This window comes from Opisthocomus hoazin, chromosome 18, assembly GCF_030867145.1.
Source record: "Opisthocomus hoazin isolate bOpiHoa1 chromosome 18, bOpiHoa1.hap1, whole genome shotgun sequence".
NCBI classification, from domain to species: domain Eukaryota; kingdom Metazoa; phylum Chordata; class Aves; order Opisthocomiformes; family Opisthocomidae; genus Opisthocomus; species Opisthocomus hoazin.
In genome coordinates, this window is record NC_134431.1 from 14338475 (window position 1) to 14361471 (window position 22997).

Here is a 22997-nt window from a genome sequence, read left to right on the forward strand (position 1 = left end):
GAGGAAGTTCTGCTGCAGAGCAGTGTGGGGCTTGGGTGGCTGGTTTTTTCCTTTCTAAAGGCTTGGTGTTTGGAGCCACAATCAAGAAAGTCAGTGACCCGAATGTAAATTATATTGGCCTTTATTTTTTTTTCCTTCCTATTCTATTGTCTTTAAGCGAAGAAACAGAAAATCGTAAGTTGTGTTAATAAAATGGAAGTCTCTCAAATGAAAGTGGGTTCATTTAAAGGAGAGACTTTCTTTTTTTGTATTAAAATGAAAGATATGCTTATCTGCAGAAGTACTCTAATGATGTTCCCTTAAAACCTGTATTTGGTTGCAGTAGATAGTTCTGGCATGGTTTATTAGCATCTCAGATCTTTTTTAATTTTCTCATCAGCTTGTTGGCAGTCTGTTCCTCGGACTTCCTGTGCATGTGCGTTTACACAAAGACGGTGACTGTAGCTCTACAAGCTGTAGGATCTAAACGTGGGTGGGATGGGGTGAGGGAAAAGGGCCGCCTTGAGAGCTCTGCACCTGCCACCAGTTTTGAGCATCACAATCAATACAGGGCAGCTAGTGTGTTCAAGATGCTGCAGAAATGTCTTAGGCTGGAAAATGTAGAAAACAACAGAGAATGGCTATATTTAGTAGTTGCATATTATTAACTTACATGTGATGTATCGGTTGCTGGGCCTAGACACCCTTTTTTATGGTGAATCTAATAATTTGTTGCTGAGTAGAGGAAGTGGAGTTAAAACACCGTAGTGTGATAAAAGCAGTGTTTCACTTACGGCTATAATGTGCATAGCAGACTGTGTATGTAGAAGCACCTGATGCAGTCTAAGTTATGTAAGAATACACCTCCTTTTCACCAGAACCACTGAGCTTCCTCCCTATCTGATCTGAGGCTCCTCTACCTTGCAGTCGCTGCTGCTGCTGCTGTGCTTAGTGTAAACCATGATCCGGAAGCTCTAATTATAGTAATGCCGAACAAATGGAAAACCTGGAATTGTCTTCAGCACTCTTTAATCGCATAGTTTCTAGTTACAGGTATCAGAGCAATAGGTGAGCCAGTCCAGGCTGCCACTGGGTCACGATCGTTCCACTAAAGCTGCTGCATGCCTCTGCTTCCTACCACAGCTTGGAGTTGCACGTCCATTGCCGGATCTGTGGGCTGTGAATGACAGATGCCCACTAAGTTTTAGGCACGTATTTGAACCAAGACTGCAACGCTGAAGGGTGCTGTACGTCCTTTAGTGCTTCTTTGCAGTAAGACATTGTAAGGGGATTGCTGGGTTGATGTCTTTGTGCAAAAGAATAGAGTTGGATATTGAGCACAGCTTTGTAAGGGCGGCCAAAGCCCCAGCTGGGTTCATAACCCCTGAACGGGTGTTGATGTGGGAATGTGCACTGCATTAGGGGAAGAGAAATACCTTCTTAGACCCTCATCATCCCCACTGCAGCAATTCTACTCATGATTTTTTAGTGTCTGGTTTAGTTCAATTCTTCTGAGACTGTTTAGATGTTCTTTTCGTGTAGAAGAGGAAATCTTTAATCTGTTAATAAATAATTTAGGTTTAGGGTTTCAGCTATTTAAAATGCAAACATGAGACACTGCCCTCTGCAGACAAAGAGGTGGTCAAGATGTGTGTGTCCTCCTCTGGAGCCTTACAGCTTTTAGTCATCCAGTGGAATTGGGAGATTTTCTGGAACTCACATGTACACCTTGGGCTCTTCATTTTGGCTTTACTCTCCCTTGGATTCCCTGCTGCCCGGTTGTGATTGAGTTGGGGGGGTGGGGAGTCCACCCACTTGTGGTGCAAAAATAAGTTGTTATTCATGGCTTTGTGATACTTTCTTTTCAGTGTAATAAAATAAAAAAGCATAAACCAGCATCACTGGAGTTTCAGAATTAATGCCCACTGAGATGAAATTCTTCTCCACCTCTCAGTGTGTGTTTCTCACTGCCTGCACAGGTAGAGCTCACCGCACCAGTTTGTCCTTCCTTTCTTCACAACCGTAGTGGCTGGAATCTTTCCTTCTCCTTTCTCCTTCCCCCCATCTCCTGAGGAAAGGGGGGCTAAAGTTAAGGTTTCTAGAGGAGGTGGCAATAATTTAGATTTAGCAGGGTTTTGTACGGTATACCTCAGTGCAGAGGTTCTCTTCAACCTTGGTAGAAGCATGGTTTGTGGTCAAGGCTCTGGCACCGTCTGGGAGCACAGAGACCCGGTTCAGAAGACGAGGATGGGGCTGTGGGAGAAGATTCCCTGCCCAGGCTTTCTCAGTCCCTGGCCTCGGTAAGGTCTGCCGACAAGGAGGCCAGTGAGGGTGCAGAGGCTGCAAGGGCGGTGCGTCCGTCTGGCCTGTAGTGCCTCCTGAATCTTAGCATTCGCCTGAGTATAAGGTTCCACTTCACGATAGAGCTACCCCTTCTGCTGTTGAGGTGTTTTTAAGTTACAGTGCTGAAATAATAATCGTGTTCTGTGAATAATACATTTAGTAATTGTTCAGGTAATTACAGCACTTTTATACAACTGTAATAAATAGAGTCAATGAAGCTACTTTAAAAGAACTAATTCCACCTGAAGCAGCTGCATTATCACTTCCTCAGTGTAATATTGTCTTAAGCTGGTTAGAGAATATGGGATTTTAAAAGTGCTTCCGAAATTCCCCTCATCTCCTTTTTGCTGTGCACTCACCCCCCGCGCTCTCTCGCAGATGCGCATCCCTCGCCTGCACCCAGCTCCACGCGCTTCTCCAGCCCTGTCTCGGTGCCGTGTTCCGCAGCTCCGGACTGCTGGCCTGTGAGTCGGGGAGCGGCGATGGCAGCCGCCGCGCCGCAGCCGGCAGATGTGGCTCGGGGCCGACAGGGAAGCGTGCTGAGGCTGAGCCTGCTCAGGGATTTTACTTCTCCTGTGCACTCTTCGTTCTAATTCTCTTTCTTTAATCTTAAAAGCATGCAGCTTAGAAAAGTCCCCGTTAAAAAATACATTTTGCAAATGTTAAAATATGTTTTGCAAATACAAAGTATATCCTCCTGTCTGTTTCTTTTATTTAAAAGATTCAAAATTGGCATATCGTGTCACTTGCTAAGTTAGTGCTGGTTGTGAGCCTTTCTGTGAGTTCTCCACTTTATTCATAAGCTTAAAAGTACTAAATGTTGAAAGGCAGTTTGGGGAAATATTTCATAGTCAATGACTGCGTACTGGTGTTATCACAAGCAGCAAGTGAGTAAGCAAAGGTGGAGGGTCTGTATTAGATTTTCCTTTTAAGAGTAGCAAAAATCTAAGAGCAAAATCATGAAACTGGATGACTGACAGTTCTTTGTTTGATGTGTCACATTTCTGTGAGAATGAAAGAGGGCTGCATGTTTTCAGAACCATGGTCACTCCCTGTGAATGGCTTTCCCCCCCTTTATTGTTTGCCTTTGAGTTTGGCTGCAAGCTTGATTTCTTGCTCCTTTCATCTGCCCGAATGGTATGTGTACCAGGGAGAGACAAGCACTTAAATTTGACTTCATTTTATTGTATGGCAAAAGAACACAGAAACAGATACTTGCAGGAGATGCTTTTCACTGTAGCCAAAGATTAGTGTCACTGTACTGCTCAAAATTAACAGCATAAAGTTGCTGTTGTGGCTCCGTATCGCATCTTTATTTTAAAATGAATTTTTTTAAGTATGTCTGGTATTAGATTTTGTGATCAAGCAAATGTTTTCAAGAAAAAAGAACAACTTCGTATCATAACTCCCTTGATAACGAGAGGCGTGCTCTTTACAGATGCATTTGATACTAGATGCCAGGTTGTGTGCCTGCTGTTAGAGCGGCCTGGCCTGGAGTTGTTTCTCTGAAGTTGGGAAAAGAACGTTTTAAAAAAAAGGAAAAAAGGGTGATGGGAAGATGGAAGCATGCCTGTGAGTAAAGCAAAAACGGAAAGGTGAGCCGCTGCGAGTTGTTCCAGCTGCCGGCTCCCGAGCAGGTATTGACAGGTACTCAGCCCTGTGAAGGCACTGACGGCGTGCCAGCCCTGGATGCCTGCAGCAAGCATCACGTGTGACGCTGGCGTGGAAGAAAGGAAACATTTGAGCGTCCTGGGAGCAGGGTAACCGCCAAAATTATTGCCTTTTTGTGAAAGAACCTAACTGTCTACATACCAAAGAAGAATCTCGGTTGGGGTGGCACCTAAGCAGGCAAAATTCCAGCTTTGGGTTTGTATTCTTGCATGTTAAGTGCATGTGAACTATTCCTCTGAAGACCTTTGTAGGAGTGTATTTAAAAAAGGCCGTGGAGCCCTGCTCAGAGCCCAGTGGCCATTTGTCCTCCCATTGTTTTGGGCTCATCTGGGGCCCGAGTCCTTCCCCGAGCTACCACGGCTTCCCTAGTTCCTGCGGAAACTCAGTCCTGGGATTGAAATTCCTCTTCTGCCACGTGAGACTGTGTCAGCTCCACCTACTTCCGTCTCTCAAATTGCTGCTGAGAACCATGTCGCCCGTTCTGCAGATAGTGCCTGGGTCTGGGTTCTCACTGCGTGGCCTTCGGCTGTGCAAGCCCCACAAGCTGAAAAACGGGAGAACTGTCTGAATCTGTGATTTGCAGATCGCTCTGTCTCTTCAAACTATGGAAACTAGTATGAAGTATTACTTTACTAATTCTTTTATCATCTGAAAGGCATGGTGCAAATACCAATAAATAATGCTCATAAAGCATTTTGTAGCTGCCATATAGTGTAGTTTTATTCCTACTTCAGATCTAGCTCTTTGGTTGTCTCTTTTACTTTCTGGCTGTGTTTTTTGGTTCCCGTTGTTGAGGGAATACACTTGTATTAACATTTTAAATTATTAACATAATTTTTATTTTAATTTATGAGTGATGTCACTAATTTTGTCAGAATAATGAAATTCAAAAATTATATGTACATGATGGTCTTTGTCAGCTGAAAGCAATTCTACTGATTCGATGGCACTGAAGGGAGCTAAAGTCCTTGAGGACAAGGTTCATAGAAATAGTTTGTTGAAACACAATGAAAGGACATCCCATCAGGTCCACTTGTTTTAATTGCTCAGAGCAGCCTGCGGTAGGGGACGTAGAAAACACATAGGTTGTTACCATACTAAAATTGCCATCTGAAATTGAAGCAAGTATTCATTTGCTGATTTGAACTCAGATGTTGAGGGGTTTTCAAATGAATTTATATTCTGTAGAAGCACTCTTTAATTCCATTTAAAAAAATCATATTGATTTTTGCCTGAATGACTTTGCTTAAACAGTCTCCTTAGACTAAGTTAGCAGAAAATATTCTTAAACCTGTCTAAGAAGATCCCTGTTGCACCTGGCTGATTTAAATAGATTTTGAAAAATTATTTAATTTAAAATTTCCCTCAAAGTTCAGCCCCCACAGAGCACAGGAGTGATGCAGTTGGTGATGTAGTTATGTACAGCAGAAGAAACCAACATAAGGTCTGTGACTTTAGCTTGCGATTAAAAAAAGCTTGCAACAGAAAAATCCCTGACCTTGTTGGTAGATACAGACCTTTTTCTACCTTTCGGAAAACAGGCATGACAAAAAATACATGAAGATTATGCATATGTAAGGGGGGCAGGGTGGGAGAGAAGTTCACAGTCAGCCAGACTTGAGTTCTCACTAGGCCAGCTTTATGGCTTTATAGATAGTAAAGACTGGGCAAACAGTTTGTTATTTCCTTACAATTAAGTATAAGACTTCAGTTTTTCGTTCCTTATGTAAAATTAAAAACTGTAGTCTTTCGTGACTGAAAAAGATACCAAACTTGATGGAGTACCGAGGAGTTTTAATCTGTAAGATGACAGTCTTTGAGAATCACAGGAGGTTAAAACCATTTTGAATGGCAGGAAAGACACCGATGGCAGCAGGTGGGTCACAGAAACAGCTCTGCAACACCAGCAGCTCAGGAGCGCAGACAGCAATGCTCACCCAGCCTCATGGCTGGGTTTGATCTCCAGCTCAGCGTACCGCTCACCTTTCCTTCTGCTTCCAGTAACACGTGAATTTAGTGAATATGGCTGATATTTTGATTTCTGATAAATTCGCTTCTTGTTTTAGTTTAAATACTGATTTGCTAATAGGGATAAGTAAAAATGAATGCAGGCAAACAAAATTGTTTTAAATTGTAAAGAAGGGGCAACATCCTGTATCTAAAGCAATAGATTTGATAGTGTTTTGCAAGAGACGGGATGGTTTGTTAGATCTGAGTCTCTGGTGTGTTTGGCCCACCAGAATTCATGAAGAAAAGTTGAAGCAGGGGGGGCAGAAAGCAAAGTGAAATGAGAAATTTTGTTATGTGAACATTTAATTGCTTCTCCTTTTCCCCGTGTTTTTTGTCTCCTTATGCAGCTGACTTAAAAAGAAAAAAAAAAAGATAAATATAATAGGGATTGTGCCATGTTCCTCCCCACTCACTCACAAGTTCCTGCCCCGGGCTTGCCCTGGAATCAGATCGTGACATAGTGATCTCATCCATACCGTTGTTACCTTTCATTTGTGTACCCAACCTTGGCCTTGGATCAGCTGAGCTTTCTTCCTGGTGTGGCAAAGTCGAGGTCTGGGGCGGGACGAGGGGCTGCTCTGAAGTCATTTGACATGGACAGGCTTGTGTCGCGGTGCGAGCCTCGGAGGCACGCCGTAGTGCGTTGTTTTTACTCAGTGTGGTTTGGTAGTTGTGAGAGTGTAAAAACGCCTTTGTACAAGTTCACAAAGTGGGAGCGAAGGCAGCTGGAGCAGCCTCAAGCGTTTGGGGTTTGTGTTGGTTATCAGGGAGGGGGGGGGAACTGTGCAGGACAGGTTTCGTTTGTAAACCGGTGATCGGGTATGGCCGCAGGCAGATGGCTGTAGTGTTTGGGTTAAAGCGTGGCCCCGGCCAGTGGGCATAGACAGCCTCCTCGGGGGGATGCATCCCTGCAAGGCCATCGCGGGGATCCGTGAGCAGCGTCGGGTTGTGGTGAGGAATCGGTGGCAGAGGGACCTGGCAGGCTTCATCCTGCGCGGGCGCCCGGGGGTGTTGCGGAGGCCCATCCGACCAAGGACCGCAGTGCTGGCCAGGTGTGGGTCACCTGGCAGAGTTTTCTGATTTACACCCTCTCACGTTTCTCCCATAGAAAATCAGAAAATTTGTTCATTATATGAGCCAGAAAGGGCTATCTTTTAATAATTTCTGAATTGCTTTCTTGAGGAAGAAAAAAAAGTATATGTATATAGTTCTTTTTTATGTAGTTTAAAACAAAACTTGCAGTTGATTATAGGCTCTTAAACTAACTTGGAGTATCTATAAAAACCAGTAAATCCTGGATTGCACTGCATTGCATGTTATAAAGCACATTTTCCAAAATACTTCTGTGAAAAGTACTGTTTTCTGAAGCACAGATTGTTCAGATGGCAAATGAGCAAACTGGATGTGGTAAAAGGAAGGGGGAAGGGGAGGGAAGTTTACATACAGCTTTAAGCCTGGATGGAAGTTACTCTACAATTTTTAGAAATGAAAATATCCATGTAGGGACCTAAAGGAATCCTGTGGGCTGATGGTGCAGTTTGTGTGGAGTGCGTGCACGGTGCCTTTGTGGCGTACGGAAGATGTGGCTTAAATGCTTGTTATAGTTGCAGATTTTTGATGACCGTCTGTAGTCTCTATTGGTTTTTGATAGAGCAACTAAGATTTTATATTTTGGGAGTGGTGTTGGCTGTGTTATATCATGCTGACTGCTATTTCCAGTGTCTGTGAAACAGCGAAGTCTTGCAACTTCAGTCGGATTCCTGAGCTGTTGCTTTCATGTACTGTAGAAAATCCTGAATCTCCTGATTATACAAATGTCTTCTGTTGGGTAATATTGACAAATATACTGAATAACATTTTTGACATAACATTCTGTTTCCACACAGATAATTTGGATGTAATTGAATGGGTTGATCAAGAGTCTGTGCTAAAAATACGACATTTTCTCACCCACTAAGTGAAAGAAAATGCTTGCTCACAAGGCAGTTTTGTCAGGCAGAGCCGCTGGGAAGTGGGCTGGCTTACGCCGCGGCTACTGGTTCTGCCTTCCACCTCGGCGGCACGGCTCGGCTCCGGCCTGCGTCGCAGACACAGCCGGTTTGTAACCGCAGCGCAGTCCACGGCCCTTGTTTCTCCCCGCTGAGGGTCCGAAGAGGCGATGCTGGGGGCGAGGAGGCGAGCGGCCGTCGCTGCAGCCTGGCAGGGGGGAACCATGTCTTGGACCAGGCTCCTACACGGAGTAGCCCATGAATGATTTTAGCTGGAGCAAAGCGCTCCAGCCCCGCAGGATCCCATCCAGGACGCCTGTCAGACCCGCGGGAGCACTTAAATACGCTGGAGCCAGAAATGTACAGAAATAGTTAGAGGGGGAAGTTCTGAAGATCTCTTTTCTTCTGTTTTTCCTTATTTTAATGGTCTCCTGGGCAAAAGGCTGCATTGTTACAGTTTCAAAAGCGGTATGGTTTTGCTGCAGACTAGGGGAAAAGAAAGAAAAATAGACCTTAGAGAAAGACTGGCTGTTTAGTATGCCAGTTTAGTATGCAATAAAGTAACTTTTGTACTTCTCCCAATCTCCTATCAAATAAATCTCGTGCTAACAAGCAATCAAACCCGTTTCCCTGCCCGCCGCTGTGCACAAGCCGAGCCCCATTGTACCTTTCCAGCCTTTGCAACTGCCTGTGCCTATTTTTATTTGTCAGGCCGGGGCTGGGCTGGCCCCATTCCAGATGTGTCTCACAAGATTTGGTGCTGATGAGCTATTTATAGCACTGTGGTTCCATTGTCATGGCAACCGTGCTAGAGGCCAAGGCGGCTGGGAGCTATTTCTGGACTTGTGCTGTAATGTAAAACTGATTGGGAAAGTTAGTGCATCCTCTAAGCCAGACTAACTTTAGACAGGCAGAGAGGAAAAAAAAAAAGACAACTACAACCTCTTTAAATAGATTTTTCTTTTTCTCCTACCTTTTCCCCATTTCTCTTTTCAATCGCTAGCAGTTTTTTGAAAGGACGGTTTGCCTTCTGCTGGATTTGTCTAAAATTCATTCATGCCTCTGGGCGGATTACGCTTTTTTAATTACACAGTGTTTAGGAAGCCGGGTACGTAACCAGCCCCATTTTTAGGGCAAGATTTGTATCTCACGGTGACACAGAAGTAAGGGGGCTTTGCTGGCTGGTCGGTGGGGTATGCTTAGGGGTCTTTGCAATAGTTGCAGTTCTTTATACCCCGTGGTTTTAATATTCTATTTTTTTTGTGTGTGCTTCATGTTCTCCACACCATATAAGGAACTGTAACCTTGATTACCACAAGATGATTCCAAATATATGGAGTCATACTTTTCAGCTTTCTCATTATTTGCTTCAAAATTGGACCCATGGTGCCCCTCCGCCTCCAAGCGGCTGGAATGCTGCGAGGGCCTGCGGCAGCTGCCGCCGGAGAGCCCGCTGCTGGGGTCTGCAGCGTTAATGCCATCTGTAATGAAATCCGGAGCTTAAGCTGGTTTTAGATCTTTTTGTGTGACTTACTACTTTGATAAGGAAATCATAATAGCCGTTTGACTTGAAATCGGAAATAAAAAAAATCTTTGCAGCTTCTTGGGAAAGTTCTCTGAAGAATTATCTTTTGGTTTATTTGTGTTCAAGTCTTAGACTACATTTTGAAGTTCATTTCTGATAGAAGTCAGGTTTTGAATGGGGTCCTTGTGTCTGAGAACTGACATGCAGGAACTTCGTATGTGAGATGATTTTACGTGCAATAGAGTGCTCTCTTAATTATACCAATAATATTTGTTACAGTACTGGCCCTGTGTGCCTGTCTCTAAAGGCTTTTTTTTTCCCCCTTAATTTTCTAAGTGAAAAGTTATAATAATTGCAAAGGTTTTGATAGAATTTCTTTTCTCTCTCCTTACTTAGTTTTGTGTAGGGGGAGAAAAGAGCTGTGCCTTTCTGAATATTTGTAATTGTCTAGTAACATGTATGTGGCACGTCTTCTGTGACCACTTTAACAGTAAAAACTCTGCCTTTGCAAATCATGGGAAATATCAGTGTATCTTTAAAAACAAACAAAGAAAGTCTACTAATATCCCAATTTTAATTTTTAACTTCATCTTTGAGGAAAAACGTGACAAGTTTGGTTTCATACACTGTCTGTGTTTGCAGGATACTGTAAAGACGAGCAGATTGAATGTTTGCTTATTTTATTTGCATCATTTGCCTGCTTTTCTGCCTCTCTTGCAAAATAAACTAGCTGAAATGTAAAAGAAATCTTTATCAGCAGTTCAAGGAGTAGGGTTCCCCCCTCCCTGATACACTGCTTGCTCCCAAGAACGGCAGACGCGGACAGACGTGAGGGCCGGTCGGTTGGTGTGTACATGGGTACGTGCCTGCAACGGGGAGTAACCCCGGTGCCCTGGCATTAGTGCAGTGTGGCCTGCATGGCAAGCCAGGGTTTGACACTGGAACAGATCTGGCTTTTCAGGGTTTGGAAAACTGCAGTGTTAACATGTTTTTGAACTGTGTTAAAGTTACAGTGCATACATCATATATTTCTCAGCTCAAATACCCTTTTAAAGAGAGTATTATATCTTTGTACTAATCCTGTGACTCTGGCTTCAGCATAGACAAAATAGCTAAAGAAAGAATCTAGCAAATAGTTAACTGTTTAGCTTTTAGAAAGCTGTTGCTGAATAACAATAAGGATTATGGCAAGGACTGAAAAGAGAGTAAAGTGGAAGTAAAGCATGATCTGTTCTGAGAAATAGAAAATACACTCTTGTTTATAAACACTATTAATGTTGAGTTAAAGTTCAGCTTGAAAGAACTTTAGGGAGCTTTGAGTTAGTTTTGTAGTCCTGGTAGGGTATAGATAATTAAAAATCTGCTGGGCATTTGCACAGTTTGGTCTTTAGAAAGATCAGTAACCAAGTACTCATTTCTTTTTGGACATAGAAACCTGAATTGTAAAGACGGTTGTAGAGGTGATCAGCATAAATACAACTTTTAAATCTTAGTAAAATCTTGATAATTGTTAGTATTATCTTCATAATTCTTAGTAATATTCTGGTTAATTCTTAGTAAGATCTTGATAAAAACACGACTCAGAAGAAATGAAAATTCCGTTTCCACTGACTCAAGGGTCTCTGAGCAGGTAACTTGCTCCCTGGGTGCCTGCCTTTAGCCCAGAGTTAGTGTAAGGTGTGCGTCTGGGATGAGATGATGGAGGCGGGAAATGCAGTGAGGATGAAGGCAGGCAGGAGTCGTCAGCATGATTTACTGTCTGCAAAATACCTGCAGGCTTTCAGAGGCAAGAAGCTTCACAAACACGGAGTTACAGTACTACTGTTGAGGGTTAGAAGTTATAAGCAAATGTTGTATTTAGTTGGGATTGAAGTTTTGAATTCTTGATTTGCAGTGTCTTACTGACACTAGAGATGAGTTCTTAATATGTCTGTTAAGAGAGAGATTTTGTATACAAATTCAGGTTATGACTTGACAGAAAAAAAAATCTGATGGAAATAAAGCTCTTCAAATATAGGTGTGTTGTCAGCTTGAAGAGACCTTTCCAGTGTTGTTCTAGACTGAAAACAAAAGCTCTTCTTTACAAAGCAAAAAAAAAAATTTCTTGCCTGCCAGCCATTTCGTCAGATGACAAAAGAGTAAAATTTCACGTTTCTCTTTATTGAAAAGGCTTGTCAGGAAATGCCCCAGGAAGGGCAGCCTGATTTCCCCCTCCCTGTTCTTCCCAAAATGGTGAAGTTGTGTTGTTCCTTGAGGTGGAAGATTTCATGTGTTCTACACCTTTTCAGTGGTAAAACGAGTGCAGGCTGCAAGCAGCGTTGTTCAGTCAGGAAGTTCCCCCCTCACAGGGGTAAAACGACTCTCTCTGTATGAAAGAACTCCCGAATAAATCAGTAACCGACATGTATCTTGATCTGAAATTCGGGACATGGTTTTGCCATAATAAAATTATTTAAAATTTGGAAAGAATTTGGGATACGTTTATGATTTAATTGCTTTGACCTGCAGGAGCTAAGGAAAGCTGCTGCACATCTCTCTGTATGAAGTCTGCCTCCTACGTGCACCCCTTAAAATTGAAGACACTTGATTCTTCCCAAAGACGTGTGTTTTTCTTTCCCCAAGCTGAAGAAAGGGACCCAAAACTAAAGCACATTTTTTATTTCAGATTGTTTTAAATTTTTATTAATACCTTTCATTTTAATATCCCAGGCACGCATCTGCTGTCCTGGAGATGCTTCTTCTCCAATGTTGCTGACTACAAATGAGCTGAAGTCTTTTTTTTTTAAACATGTCGTAGCAGTATTGATGTTTTATAACACAGGCAAAAGTGCCTTAAACTAATTGACAATATTTTGCAGAGCAATAACTGATCCCATTATTTAGTCGTGTCCAGGATCTGGCCCTAAGTGAGAATTGGCAGCGATGCTGAATGAATAATTTGCTTTCTGGAAAATAGCTTTCCCATAGAATCTCTGGGAAAATTTTACAGAAGAAAAGAACTGACTTTGTGACTTGGTGCAAGACTTGCTCGCAGTATAAAATTTGGTTTTGTGGTTTGACAGTTTTCTTTGAATTATTTCACGAAGGTCGCTTTTCTTTCTGCCTGTGAAGTTCGCTGCTGACATAGTAGATGGGCATATCTCTAGCAGACTCAGAATAATCTACAACAGCAGTGAACTCAGCGCTCAAAGTGGTGCTGAAGGGGCCTCACTTGTGTTTTGAGCAGAGCATCACAAGAATTAAAAATAGAAATTAATGATGGTGAATTTGTTTTATTTTGAATTAGGCTTTGTTCTCATCTGACTTTATTATTAGTTTAATTTACTGGATAAATTATTTGGTCTTGGCTAACATTGACTTAGAAGTCTCTGAACATAGTGTATTGATCTTTTCTGAACTCTCATGCTTCCACTGCTGCTCCTTATTTTAGATGTATCAGACTAGATCGAATTTCTGCTACTCTCTTCTCCTTACAGACACGTTTATTTTTCACTTGACCGACTGAAAGAATAATCCCCTTTATGTTTGAGCAAAAAGTCAAACTGTTTTTCAAACTGTTAGCCCTTTCTCAAGTTGCTAGAGCAGACTTTTACGAAAAGGGACATGCATGGGAGGAAATCTTCACTTAACGTATTGCTTTGCTCCATTTTCCCTAAAATGCCGCTGGAAGCAGGGTAGGTTTTCTGGTAACTGTCACACAGTGAAAGACTTCCTTCTGGAATGAGTATTGTTACGAGTATCAGATGTTACTGAATGTTGGAACTTGTTTTGGGGGGAAGAAGAAATGTTTATTCCATTCGAACTTTTTTTACCTGGCATGAACGTTGCTATTGGAATTCATCTCGAGTACAGTACTGCTGCTCCTATGTGGCTGATGTTTTTCAAGGAAATCATAGGCCTAAAAATAGTCTGCATAAACAACAGTAAGAGGTTTGTACTTTCAGTTCCAGCTTTTAGCAATGTCTTGTTGTTATTTTCTAATTGTCAGTTTCCAAAATCCATTAAGCTGATTAGCAGAGTGTTTAGAAACAAAAGAAAATTAAAAAAAAACACAAACCAAAAATCCACCTCCTGTGGAACCTTGCATGAAATGTTATGCTAAGATAAATGCAGTACAGAAAGGCAGGATCACTGCAGTCATCACCTATAGATCTTTATGAACATGTTGTGTTCTGAACATTTTTCAAGCATCCTCCAACTTGTGAAATCGCCACATGATTCTGAAACTGCAGTCTTAGGGGAGAATGTCATGTGGAAACACTCGTACTAGTTGGAATTCATGGCTGTTGTACATATTTAACATCCTCTGTGTACTGAACGAAGAGCTTTACTTCTTTTCCTTTGGATTAAAAACAGAAAAATAAGATTACTTAACAGCCGGGAAGAGATGAGGAAAAAACCCAGTTTGCCAAATGCAGACCACAGTTTCTCATCGATTTTATCCTTGTGTATCTGTCTCCACATCACCTTTCAGGATGGAAATTGATCTTTACGCTCCGTCTCCTGTTTTTAGTAGCATGTTTGCTAAGATACATTCTAATGCATTTATAATTCTGTAATTCAGACTAAACAAAAATTACTTTCAATGTGTCTCTGAAACAAGGGGGTCATCCAGTCCCTGGTGAAACAGGCGTTACACTGAATCTGTTATTTTTCCTCCTTCCGCTGCCCTTCGGTAGGTGTTCTAGAAAGTCAGTTGGGAAGCAGGGGCTGCAGCTGAGGGCGAAGACCCTTACTGAGTTAATGGGGGTTTGGTTTCTGATCTGTGACTCTGGGACAGGGCTGCCTTTCCCCCCCCCTTTATATTGTTGCCTGCCACCGTAGTTAATGCACTTCCAGCGTACCTGTCTATGTGTAGGGATCGGAAAGGAAAACTCACCTTTTCTTTGTGATTTTTGCTTCATAAAGAAAAGAATTCATGCAAAGGAATTTAAAAGGAAACTTAAAGTAAGTTGGTTTTAAGACTGTGATTACCTCCTAATAATACTGAAGTGGAAGGTGGCTGAACACGGTGTGGCCCTGCTGCATAATTGGTGTTGGACGATGTGACTGGGGCTGCGAGGAGCATAAAATCTGCATCCGGACGCTGCTGCTTTGCTGTGGCTTCGAGTCTCCAAGTAACACCACAATAGAACAGACTTAACAAATCGGTTCCTTGAGATTTTTACTCCTTGAGTTGAAGTGAAAGATAATTAGGAGGTTATGGTTAATTGGTAAAAACATTTTAAAGATTCCAGGATATCCTCTTTAGATAATACCTAATAAATTTTAATAAAATATTTTTTTTAATACCTGTTTGTCCTACTACAGCTGCTTCTTCAGAAAGTAAACTGAAAAACTGGTACCAGCAATTGACAGAAGAATCGGTATTCCCTCTGACTTAATGGAACTTGTGATGAAATTCGTTTAGGGATTTCATTTATTAAAAGATTATAGTGACGATAAAGCTTTCAAAAATACTCACCTTACTTTCAGGAAAATGACATGCAGACAATTCATTTGAGTCATTGCTTTACTGTTAGCAGTAGCAGATGATCCTGTACAATTTACATGAAGAAGGTACCTAAGTTCAGCTGTTCAGCTGCCCGTGGGTGTGCGGAGGGAGGGAGCGGGGTGTGCAGTGATTTTGTCGGCCCTGCCTGTAAAGCTGGGGGTCTGGCTCTCTGCTGGGGGGTGCTCGGGGTGGCAGAGTTCCGTACTGCCACGTGTCTGGTGGACCACTGAAGCATACTCACCATTTTGTGAATCTCAGTGCATTAAAATTTAACAGCTCTTATCTGGGAACCTCTCCGTTACGAAAGCGTGAGGTGGTTTGTCTAATTGGAGAATGAAAAGTTAATCATCTTCTTTTCTCTCCCCAGTTTTCTAGACAAGATTGACATAGTCAAACAAAATGAGTATACACCGTCTGACCAGGTAAGGAAAGTTTCACTAAGAAATGAAACCATTTATCTGCCCCCTCTGTCTTTGAGGGGAACTATCTCCTTGATTTTCTATTTGCCATTTGTGGCACTAGTACAGCCGTTAGAGTGTGCTGTACATATTTAGTATTCCGGTAAAAATCACTTTCTCATTTGGATTATGTTTATACATGTAAATGTACTGTGAAATGAAAATCTGCCTAGATTCAAGACTTACATCATGCTTTTGTGACACTGAAGTACCCATCCGAATGAGTAATTTATAATGGTTTGCCCTCCTTGCTGAATAACCATCACATGCTTTCTTTGACGCAAAGTTGGTTGGTCTCTTCTCAGCCCCACTGGCTCCTGATGTAAACCAGATTTTGTTAAAGTAACCTTGTTAGAAGATTTTATTTTTTTATCAGAATAGGAATTGTAGGTTTTATTTTGTTACAGATAATCTGAGGATATTTTTAGGACCAAATCCCTAATCCAAAATCACATGTATATTCCTAACTTCCTGTCCATAAATAATGCAATTAAGCATGTAATATACTTTTGTAGGATAAATAACCAAAAAACAAATTAATGTCCCAAACTTTCACAGGCAGTATTGATGAGGAGAGAGCAGTTTGTATCCTTTGAAGTTGTTCAAGAATAAATTAAACATCCATTTAAAAATCTGAGGTTTTTTGTAAATGAGGCTTTCTTATCACTGAAATAATTCTATTTTCAAGAAACAAAATATTGAAAATATAGATTATTGTATTTGAAATTTGGAACAACTAATCTTCAGATATGAAACTTTAAAACAAGTATCAGCTTTATATTGGAGGCTAAGGGTGTCAGGAGTTTAACTTGTATTTACTTAAACTTAGTATATAGTACATACAATTTACTTACAGTAATTAAGGTGAGTATTTAAGTAGTTAGTGAAGTAAAATAATTACATATTTTTACTTCTGTAAGTAACAGTAAGCACAAGTACGGTGCTTGTTTGAGACCACTGGCTGCATTGAAACTCCCCACAAGTATGCAGTAAAACAGGCCCATTTGGGTTATCCTTGGGGCTGTTGTGTTAGGAGCTCTGGAATGTAATAATCGTATCACTTCCTTTCTTTTTTTTCTTTCTTTGATCTTGAAGTGGGTGAGTGCTTTTTTTTTTTTTTTTTTTTTTTTTTAAACATCATACTTGTATTGATTTGTAGAGATGCAGAGCTCCAGAGTCCAGTTTTCTAAATTTGCTTCTGTTTCAAACAGAAGTTAGAAGAATGTTTAAATATATACGTATTTCAATAGGGATATTAAAATAGCCAGACAACAATAATTTACTATCAGAAAACGGATGTTAAAATGTAGCCATTTTGTTTAATGATTTAACAGTGTTGTCTAACCTTTGGATTTTGTGTGGTTTTGACTTCGACTAACCAGTTTGGTACCTACATAGGAAGAACAGTTTTTATTGTGCATATACAGGATTTTTTTACAGTCAGTTCTGCTTACATGATCTTGTCTGCTGCATATGTTACTATCTATCTGCTATTTAGACCCATTGTGGAGAGCGTGGAAAAGTCCTAAATTATGAAACCTGTAGTTGAATTCAAAGTGGTATTTTGTAGTTAGTTATATCTGGACTGTGTACTCAGTCTGCAGCCTATGCAAATTTGGTTCTTCTAGATCAATTAGCCACTAGTCACTGCATATGGCTGTCACTGCTTTGCAATACGCAGTAATTAAAAGCCAATACAGTTTGTTTTTCATACAATTTTGTAGCGCTTATAACAATTTCAGCTGTTTGTAGCTAACAACTTCTGATTATCATTTTTGTCTCTACAGGAAATTTCAAATTTTATCTTTGAAAAGCCCAGTTCTTAAAAGATTTGAGTGGTTGAACTCCCAGTTCTTTGAAACTGAAAATGGAAAGTTCTGAGACATAGACACTTCTTGTAACAGCCAAGCACTGCAAAGTTGCGGCAGAGAGACCGAGCTTCTGGGCTTGGGAATTGTTTGGTGGTAGTTTAAAGATCCTGTTGTGCCACGGTCCCACTGAGATCAGTGAATTCAGCATCTGATCTCCAGGGATGGTTCTGTGCTGTTTGGAATGCTGGCGTTTGCTTGAAGTGGCCTGTAAATGTTTCCTTCTTTTCCAAGCTTGGCACTGACAACCTGCTTGTGAAAGTATATGTGCTTTAAAAGTTGAGCACACCCATATGTGTGCACACGTTTTCAAGATAAAAACCTTAAATGCAGCTTCATAACGCTCTGTTCCCTGTTTTTGCAGTACAGCGTATACTGTCAGCACTGGGTAAAAGGTTTTCTATTTCTGTTGCTGGATGTATGAAGAATTAGGAAATACCTGTGTTGAATTGATGACTTTTCCTTTATGCCTAGGATCTTCTCAGATGCAGAGTTTTGACATCAGGAATTTTTGAAACCAAGTTTCAAGTGGACAAAGTAAATTTTCAGTAAGTGTCGTCTTTTTTTTTTTTTGGCCTTTTTTTCTTTTTTTAGTACAATGAAGACAAATACCAGGGTAAATTGGAAGACAGACTACCATATAGTCACTGAGACTACTGTATTTCTCAAGTTGATGTTTAGTAGAAGCCAAGTATTTTATGATTTTTTTAATGTGTTAGTCTGCCTTTAAAAAGAGATGCAAACTGGGTGTGCAATTTTCTACTTTTGTTTTAAGTCACAAAGAACCAAATGTTTGAAAGCTATTTTTACTAATGCCTTTTCTGAGCATTTGATTCACTGCTAGTTTAAGTAGTAAAATATTTGACAAAAAACTTTGTGCATATCTAAGTAACAGAAAAATGCATGTTCTCTTTACTGTTCCAGGTTAGAAAGATCGCTTGACCCAAACAAAAACTGCTGAGTTTTAGCCTGGTCTTGTTGACTTTAGAGCTGTGATACTTGTTTCAGCAAATGACTTGTTGTAGGACTTTTTTTATATGTCTTAGCCTGTAAGGGTGAAAATAAATCTGCAATGTACATATGCCAGAATTTCTCACCTTTGAGTGTAGGTGTTAGTGAAAGTAAACGTAATTATATTTTGTGATGAAAGCTCCGCGTGGATATGTTGGTGGACTGTACCTGTTCAGGTTCTCATTATCCTCAATTCCTTTTAGTTTCTATCACATGGAAGTCCTAAAATTTCTTATGTTTTCTGTTTGCATTTGGACAAAAAAAACACCAGACACAAAATGTATTCTGACTCCATGCGTGCTTCTTTCTTAGTATGTTTGACGTTGGAGGGCAACGAGATGAACGCCGAAAATGGATCCAGTGTTTTAATGGTATGATTAGAATTTACATTTGTTCTATAAAATAGTCCCCTGCAAAATTTTAATGCCCAGTCTTCATTGTCTTACTGTGCAAAAGCCACCTTCTTTTCCATGTAGCTTGATAAGGAATTGTCCGAACAGTCATACTGGATGGAAGTTTTCTTGACATATAAACTTCTGTAACTGCATAGGGTATCTTTAGGGAGAATGTAGGTGGAAAGAAATTCAAGTTTGATAACTTGACATAGCTTGTCCATTTTCTTTGGCTTCCCTCACTTCATTTAATTAGGGTTTTTTGGTGTTGTGTTTGTGCATTACTTGCTAGCTGTGTCAGTGTTAAATTCCAAGCTATATTCTGTCCTTCAAGTGAAGGTCTGCATGTATTTGTGCATATACGAAATACACAATTCCAGTGTAACTAATATATGTATAAAATATCATATTTTTGTGCATAATTGCAGCCACATTGCTATGTCATGGGTGCTTCTTTCCGAATCAGCACTGACCCATTAATGCCGTTTGAGATTGCTGGGAACATGTCTTGTTAGACATGGTGTTGCATGCCGCGTGTAATACAGACAGCATTGTGTAGTGCAGCCCCAAAATGCCCTTGTCAAAAAAATTTCTGATGCAGTTTATGAATCTGCACTTTTCTAGGGAGCCATGCATATTAATATAATTTATTGAAAAACAGCCCTAAGGGGAAGGCCCTTACTGAAAACATACAAAGAAATACCCTCATTTAAGTAACGTGCTGATAGGCGAGATTCCTTAGAATACTAAGATAGCACCAACCTAGATATGGGTAAGACCTGAAGTGTCTGCAGGCATTTTGTAAGATCTGGAGTCTTAACACTGATGTCTCAGGCAGTGTAGTTTAGATGATTATGTTCTTACCTCCCATACAGTTTAAATTAGATAGTGTTGTGTCTGTCCTAAGTGTTGCATGTACCTTCACTACAGCTGTTTATTTTGCTCTGTAACTTTGTTTGGATGTGAAACCTTTCTCCACACAAGTTTTTATAAAGCTAGAGTAGGTGAAAATATTTTTGTCTTTTTCTTTGTTGTTTGGGCAAAATATTTATGAAGCTATGCAGAAGTCTGTCTTTTTCTAGAAGCGTTATAATGAGATCCTACAGAATAGCTAAAGTAGAATGCAACTTAAAATTCATCATATTTTGCTACAGTTACTGTCATGGAGTATCACCTGAACACTTTATGTAGGTGTGGAACTACTGTGCAGTATTTTCTTCTGTGCTATTAATAACAGATTTGTTTGGGTTTTAACCTGCTCCTTCCTCTTCCCGTTACCTCATGATCTGACTCATCTCTTCTGCTGTTGATGTCAGAGGCAGAGGAGCCTGGAAGTCAGTGGAAGGGGTCTGGAGCAGCACAGCTGCACGGAAACACAGAGATCTGGATTCTGTGATCCTGGGAATATCTCCCAGGAAAGGGATAGGGGCCTCTAAACAGTGTAGTACACTACAGGAGGACTAAAGCAATTAACCATAAATTCACAGCAATCTACTATTTTTATTTTTAGTATTCATGCAGATCTGAAGTGCCATTTTCCGCGAGGTCTTCCCCCAAGGGCCTCCTTGTCCTTTCTTGATAGCACAGAGATGCTTTCTAAATTTCTTTATGTCTTTTCAATGCTTTTTAAATTCTCCTCTTAGCTTTCTTCAGTTTCTCTCTCTCCCTTCTGTTACTTTCTTTTCTACATTTTCTGTCATGCTGTCAGCTTCTGTTCTGTGGCCTGCCTTTCCTATCTTCAATGGTTTCTTCACTTTCTTTTTATTTCTGGTACTTAGAAAGCTGTCAGCAGCAGCATTCCAGCGTGTTCTCTTCATGAAGCTGAAAATCTGTCAGCTTTGGGTTGAACTTTGGGATTCCTGGATATTTATTCTTAAGTTTGATATTAACTGATGGGTATTTCTTGATTTAGATGTGACTGCTATCATATTTGTGGTGGCGAGCAGTAGCTACAACATGGTTATACGAGAGGACAATCAGACCAATCGGCTTCAAGAAGCACTAAACCTCTTCAAGAGTATCTGGAACAACAGGTCTGTGAATTGAAGTTTCGTTGTTCATATCAGATAAATTAGTAATCCTGTCTTATACTACAGTCAAGGCTTGTGTGCTGGGCCTGGCTAGGATAGATTTAATTTTCTTCATAGCAGCTCATATGGTGCCGTTCTAGATTTTTTGACTGAAACCGTCCTGAGAACACTCTCAGTGTTGTAGCTGTTGCTGAACAGTGTGCGCAGAGCATCGAGGCCCTCTCTGTTTCTTACTCTGTCCCCCCCAGTGCATAGATTGGGGGTGCACAGTAGGTTGGCAGGGGACACAACTGGGCAGATGACCCCCACTAACCAAAGAGATGTTCCGTGATAACGTCATGCTTAGCAATAAAAGGGAAAGCAGAGGAGGTTAGGAGGGTTAGCTGTCTTTTGCTAGGCATCAGTCTGCCTGTGGCAGGCAGTGAGGGATTGCCTTTGCATCACGTGCTTTTTGTTTTCTTCTCTCTTCCACTTATCCTTCACTTATTAAACAACTATTATTTATATTGTTTTATCTTGATCCCCAAATTTTCTTGCTTTTATTCTTCCTTTGCTTGTCCCCCATCCCACTGAGTGGGAAAGCGAGTGATCAGCTGCGTGGTGCTTTGCCACCCACGGGGTTAACCCGCAGCAGCAGCCCAGCCTAGCCTGTGTTACTTGCTTCTCACAGCTCAGTCCAAGCCAGTCTTTGACCATAGTTGCCTACCTGTTACATTAATGCCTAATGAACTCGTCCGATTGAAGAAAACTCTGGAGAGTTACCAGCTGGTAGTTGCCTTATTGAGGCTGAAGTCATGAAAGCAGTGATAGAGTAGCACACTAAAAAGTGGATATGCTCACCTGTTTGATGTATTTGGATTAACAGTAGAAAGTGGCAGCTTTCGCTGCCCGCCTTAGAAGCACACAGACCGAACTCAGGGTGTGCACACCCAGAATTACACCATTGGATTCAGGTATAAAAGCAACTTTTCAAAATTATTATAGTGTGTCATGTGACTGTTGTCTCCAGAACTGGATTAATTGTCTTTTTGCTGTATGATCCTAGCTGTGCCATCTCAGAGTGTCTGGTTTCAATTTTCTACAGGTGGCTACGGACCATTTCAGTAATCCTTTTCCTGAATAAACAAGATTTGCTAGCAGAGAAGGTTTTGGCAGGGAAATCTAAAATTGAAGACTACTTTCCAGAATTTGCTCGCTATACTACACCAGATGATGGTAAGATTTTAAAGTTTTATTAGCAATTTATCATTTCCTTCTTAATCACATTGGTAATGTTTTTGGTAATTTCAGCTAAGACTTGAAAACTCTTAAGTAGATGCAATCTCCATTGTAATGTTAAATTTTAGGTATTAATAATGAGAGAATCCTGTCTTTTATGCGTTCAATATATTAATAATTCCATCATGCCAAAATCCTGTTACTTTGCTGCTGTAGACCACAGTACAGCTTATACCAATACTGCTGCAGAGATGTGGCAGTAGTCTTTAGGATGTGAGAATCAAAGCTGGTTCTGTTGGCATACAACACAGGTAGTTGCCCGTGTTGATCCTTTTGTCACCGGTAGTTGCCAGAAGTTCATCCTTTTCTAAAGTAGAAAGTCTATAATGAAGTGTCTTCCTCAGAGAACTGTGCAAGTACTGTGAATGGATGGACCGGTAGTAAATGTAATGAATATATCCATGTATCATAATAGTTTATCTGTAACCTCACTAGTACTACTCCCAGGGAATTGCAGCGCGAGACTCCATAGTCACAAAGATGTCCACTGGACTCCCCCAAGTCATACCTGTGGTCGTTTCTCCAGTCTGCCAAATGCCTGGTGCTATAGCCACTAATAATTCCTTTGTTCTCCTGAAATCTTGCTGGTTTAAATATGCTTTGTCTTATAGTCAGTTTTGCAAAGTATGTTTCTATTGTATGTCAACATAAAACAGAAAAAGTTTGATTTTTAGGCGCTATCACCAAAAAACATCTGTTTTAATGAGATGCTTATGTATTTTGTTTAATAATCAGCAACACCAGAGCCTGGTGAGGATCCCAGAGTTACAAGGGCCAAGTATTTTATTAGAGACGAGTTTCTTGTGAGTATTTATTTTCTTTCAGTATTTCTCACGTGATTCTTCTCAAATATAAGCTCTTACGCACCGTCTAGTATTGCAAAACACTGTCACTTTTTGTGGTGTTCAGCATCCATGCTGCATAAAACACTGTTATGTTTAAGAGCTGTA

The 22997-nt window shown here is 40.8% G+C and overlaps 1 protein-coding gene across 5 annotated transcripts in view; it reads left to right on the forward strand.

Moving 5' to 3' along the window:
* The window catches only part of GNAS (GNAS complex locus), a 164963-nt gene that overhangs the window by 133889 nt on the left and 8077 nt on the right, over window positions 1-22997 (forward strand). For all 5 annotated transcript variants that reach the window (XR_012765829.1, XR_012765830.1, XM_075439041.1 and 2 more), the window contains exons 6-11: window positions 15378-15432; window positions 17811-17884; window positions 18660-18718; window positions 20652-20772; window positions 21854-21984; window positions 22783-22850. Coding sequence is in view for 3 of the 5 variants with exons in the window: in XM_075439041.1 (XP_075295156.1) it covers window positions 15378-15432; window positions 17811-17884; window positions 18660-18718; window positions 20652-20772; window positions 21854-21984; window positions 22783-22850 (508 nt within the window). In the remaining 2 variants the exon portion in view is untranslated. The remainder of the gene's footprint in view (window positions 1-15377; window positions 15433-17810; window positions 17885-18659; window positions 18719-20651; window positions 20773-21853; window positions 21985-22782; window positions 22851-22997) is intronic.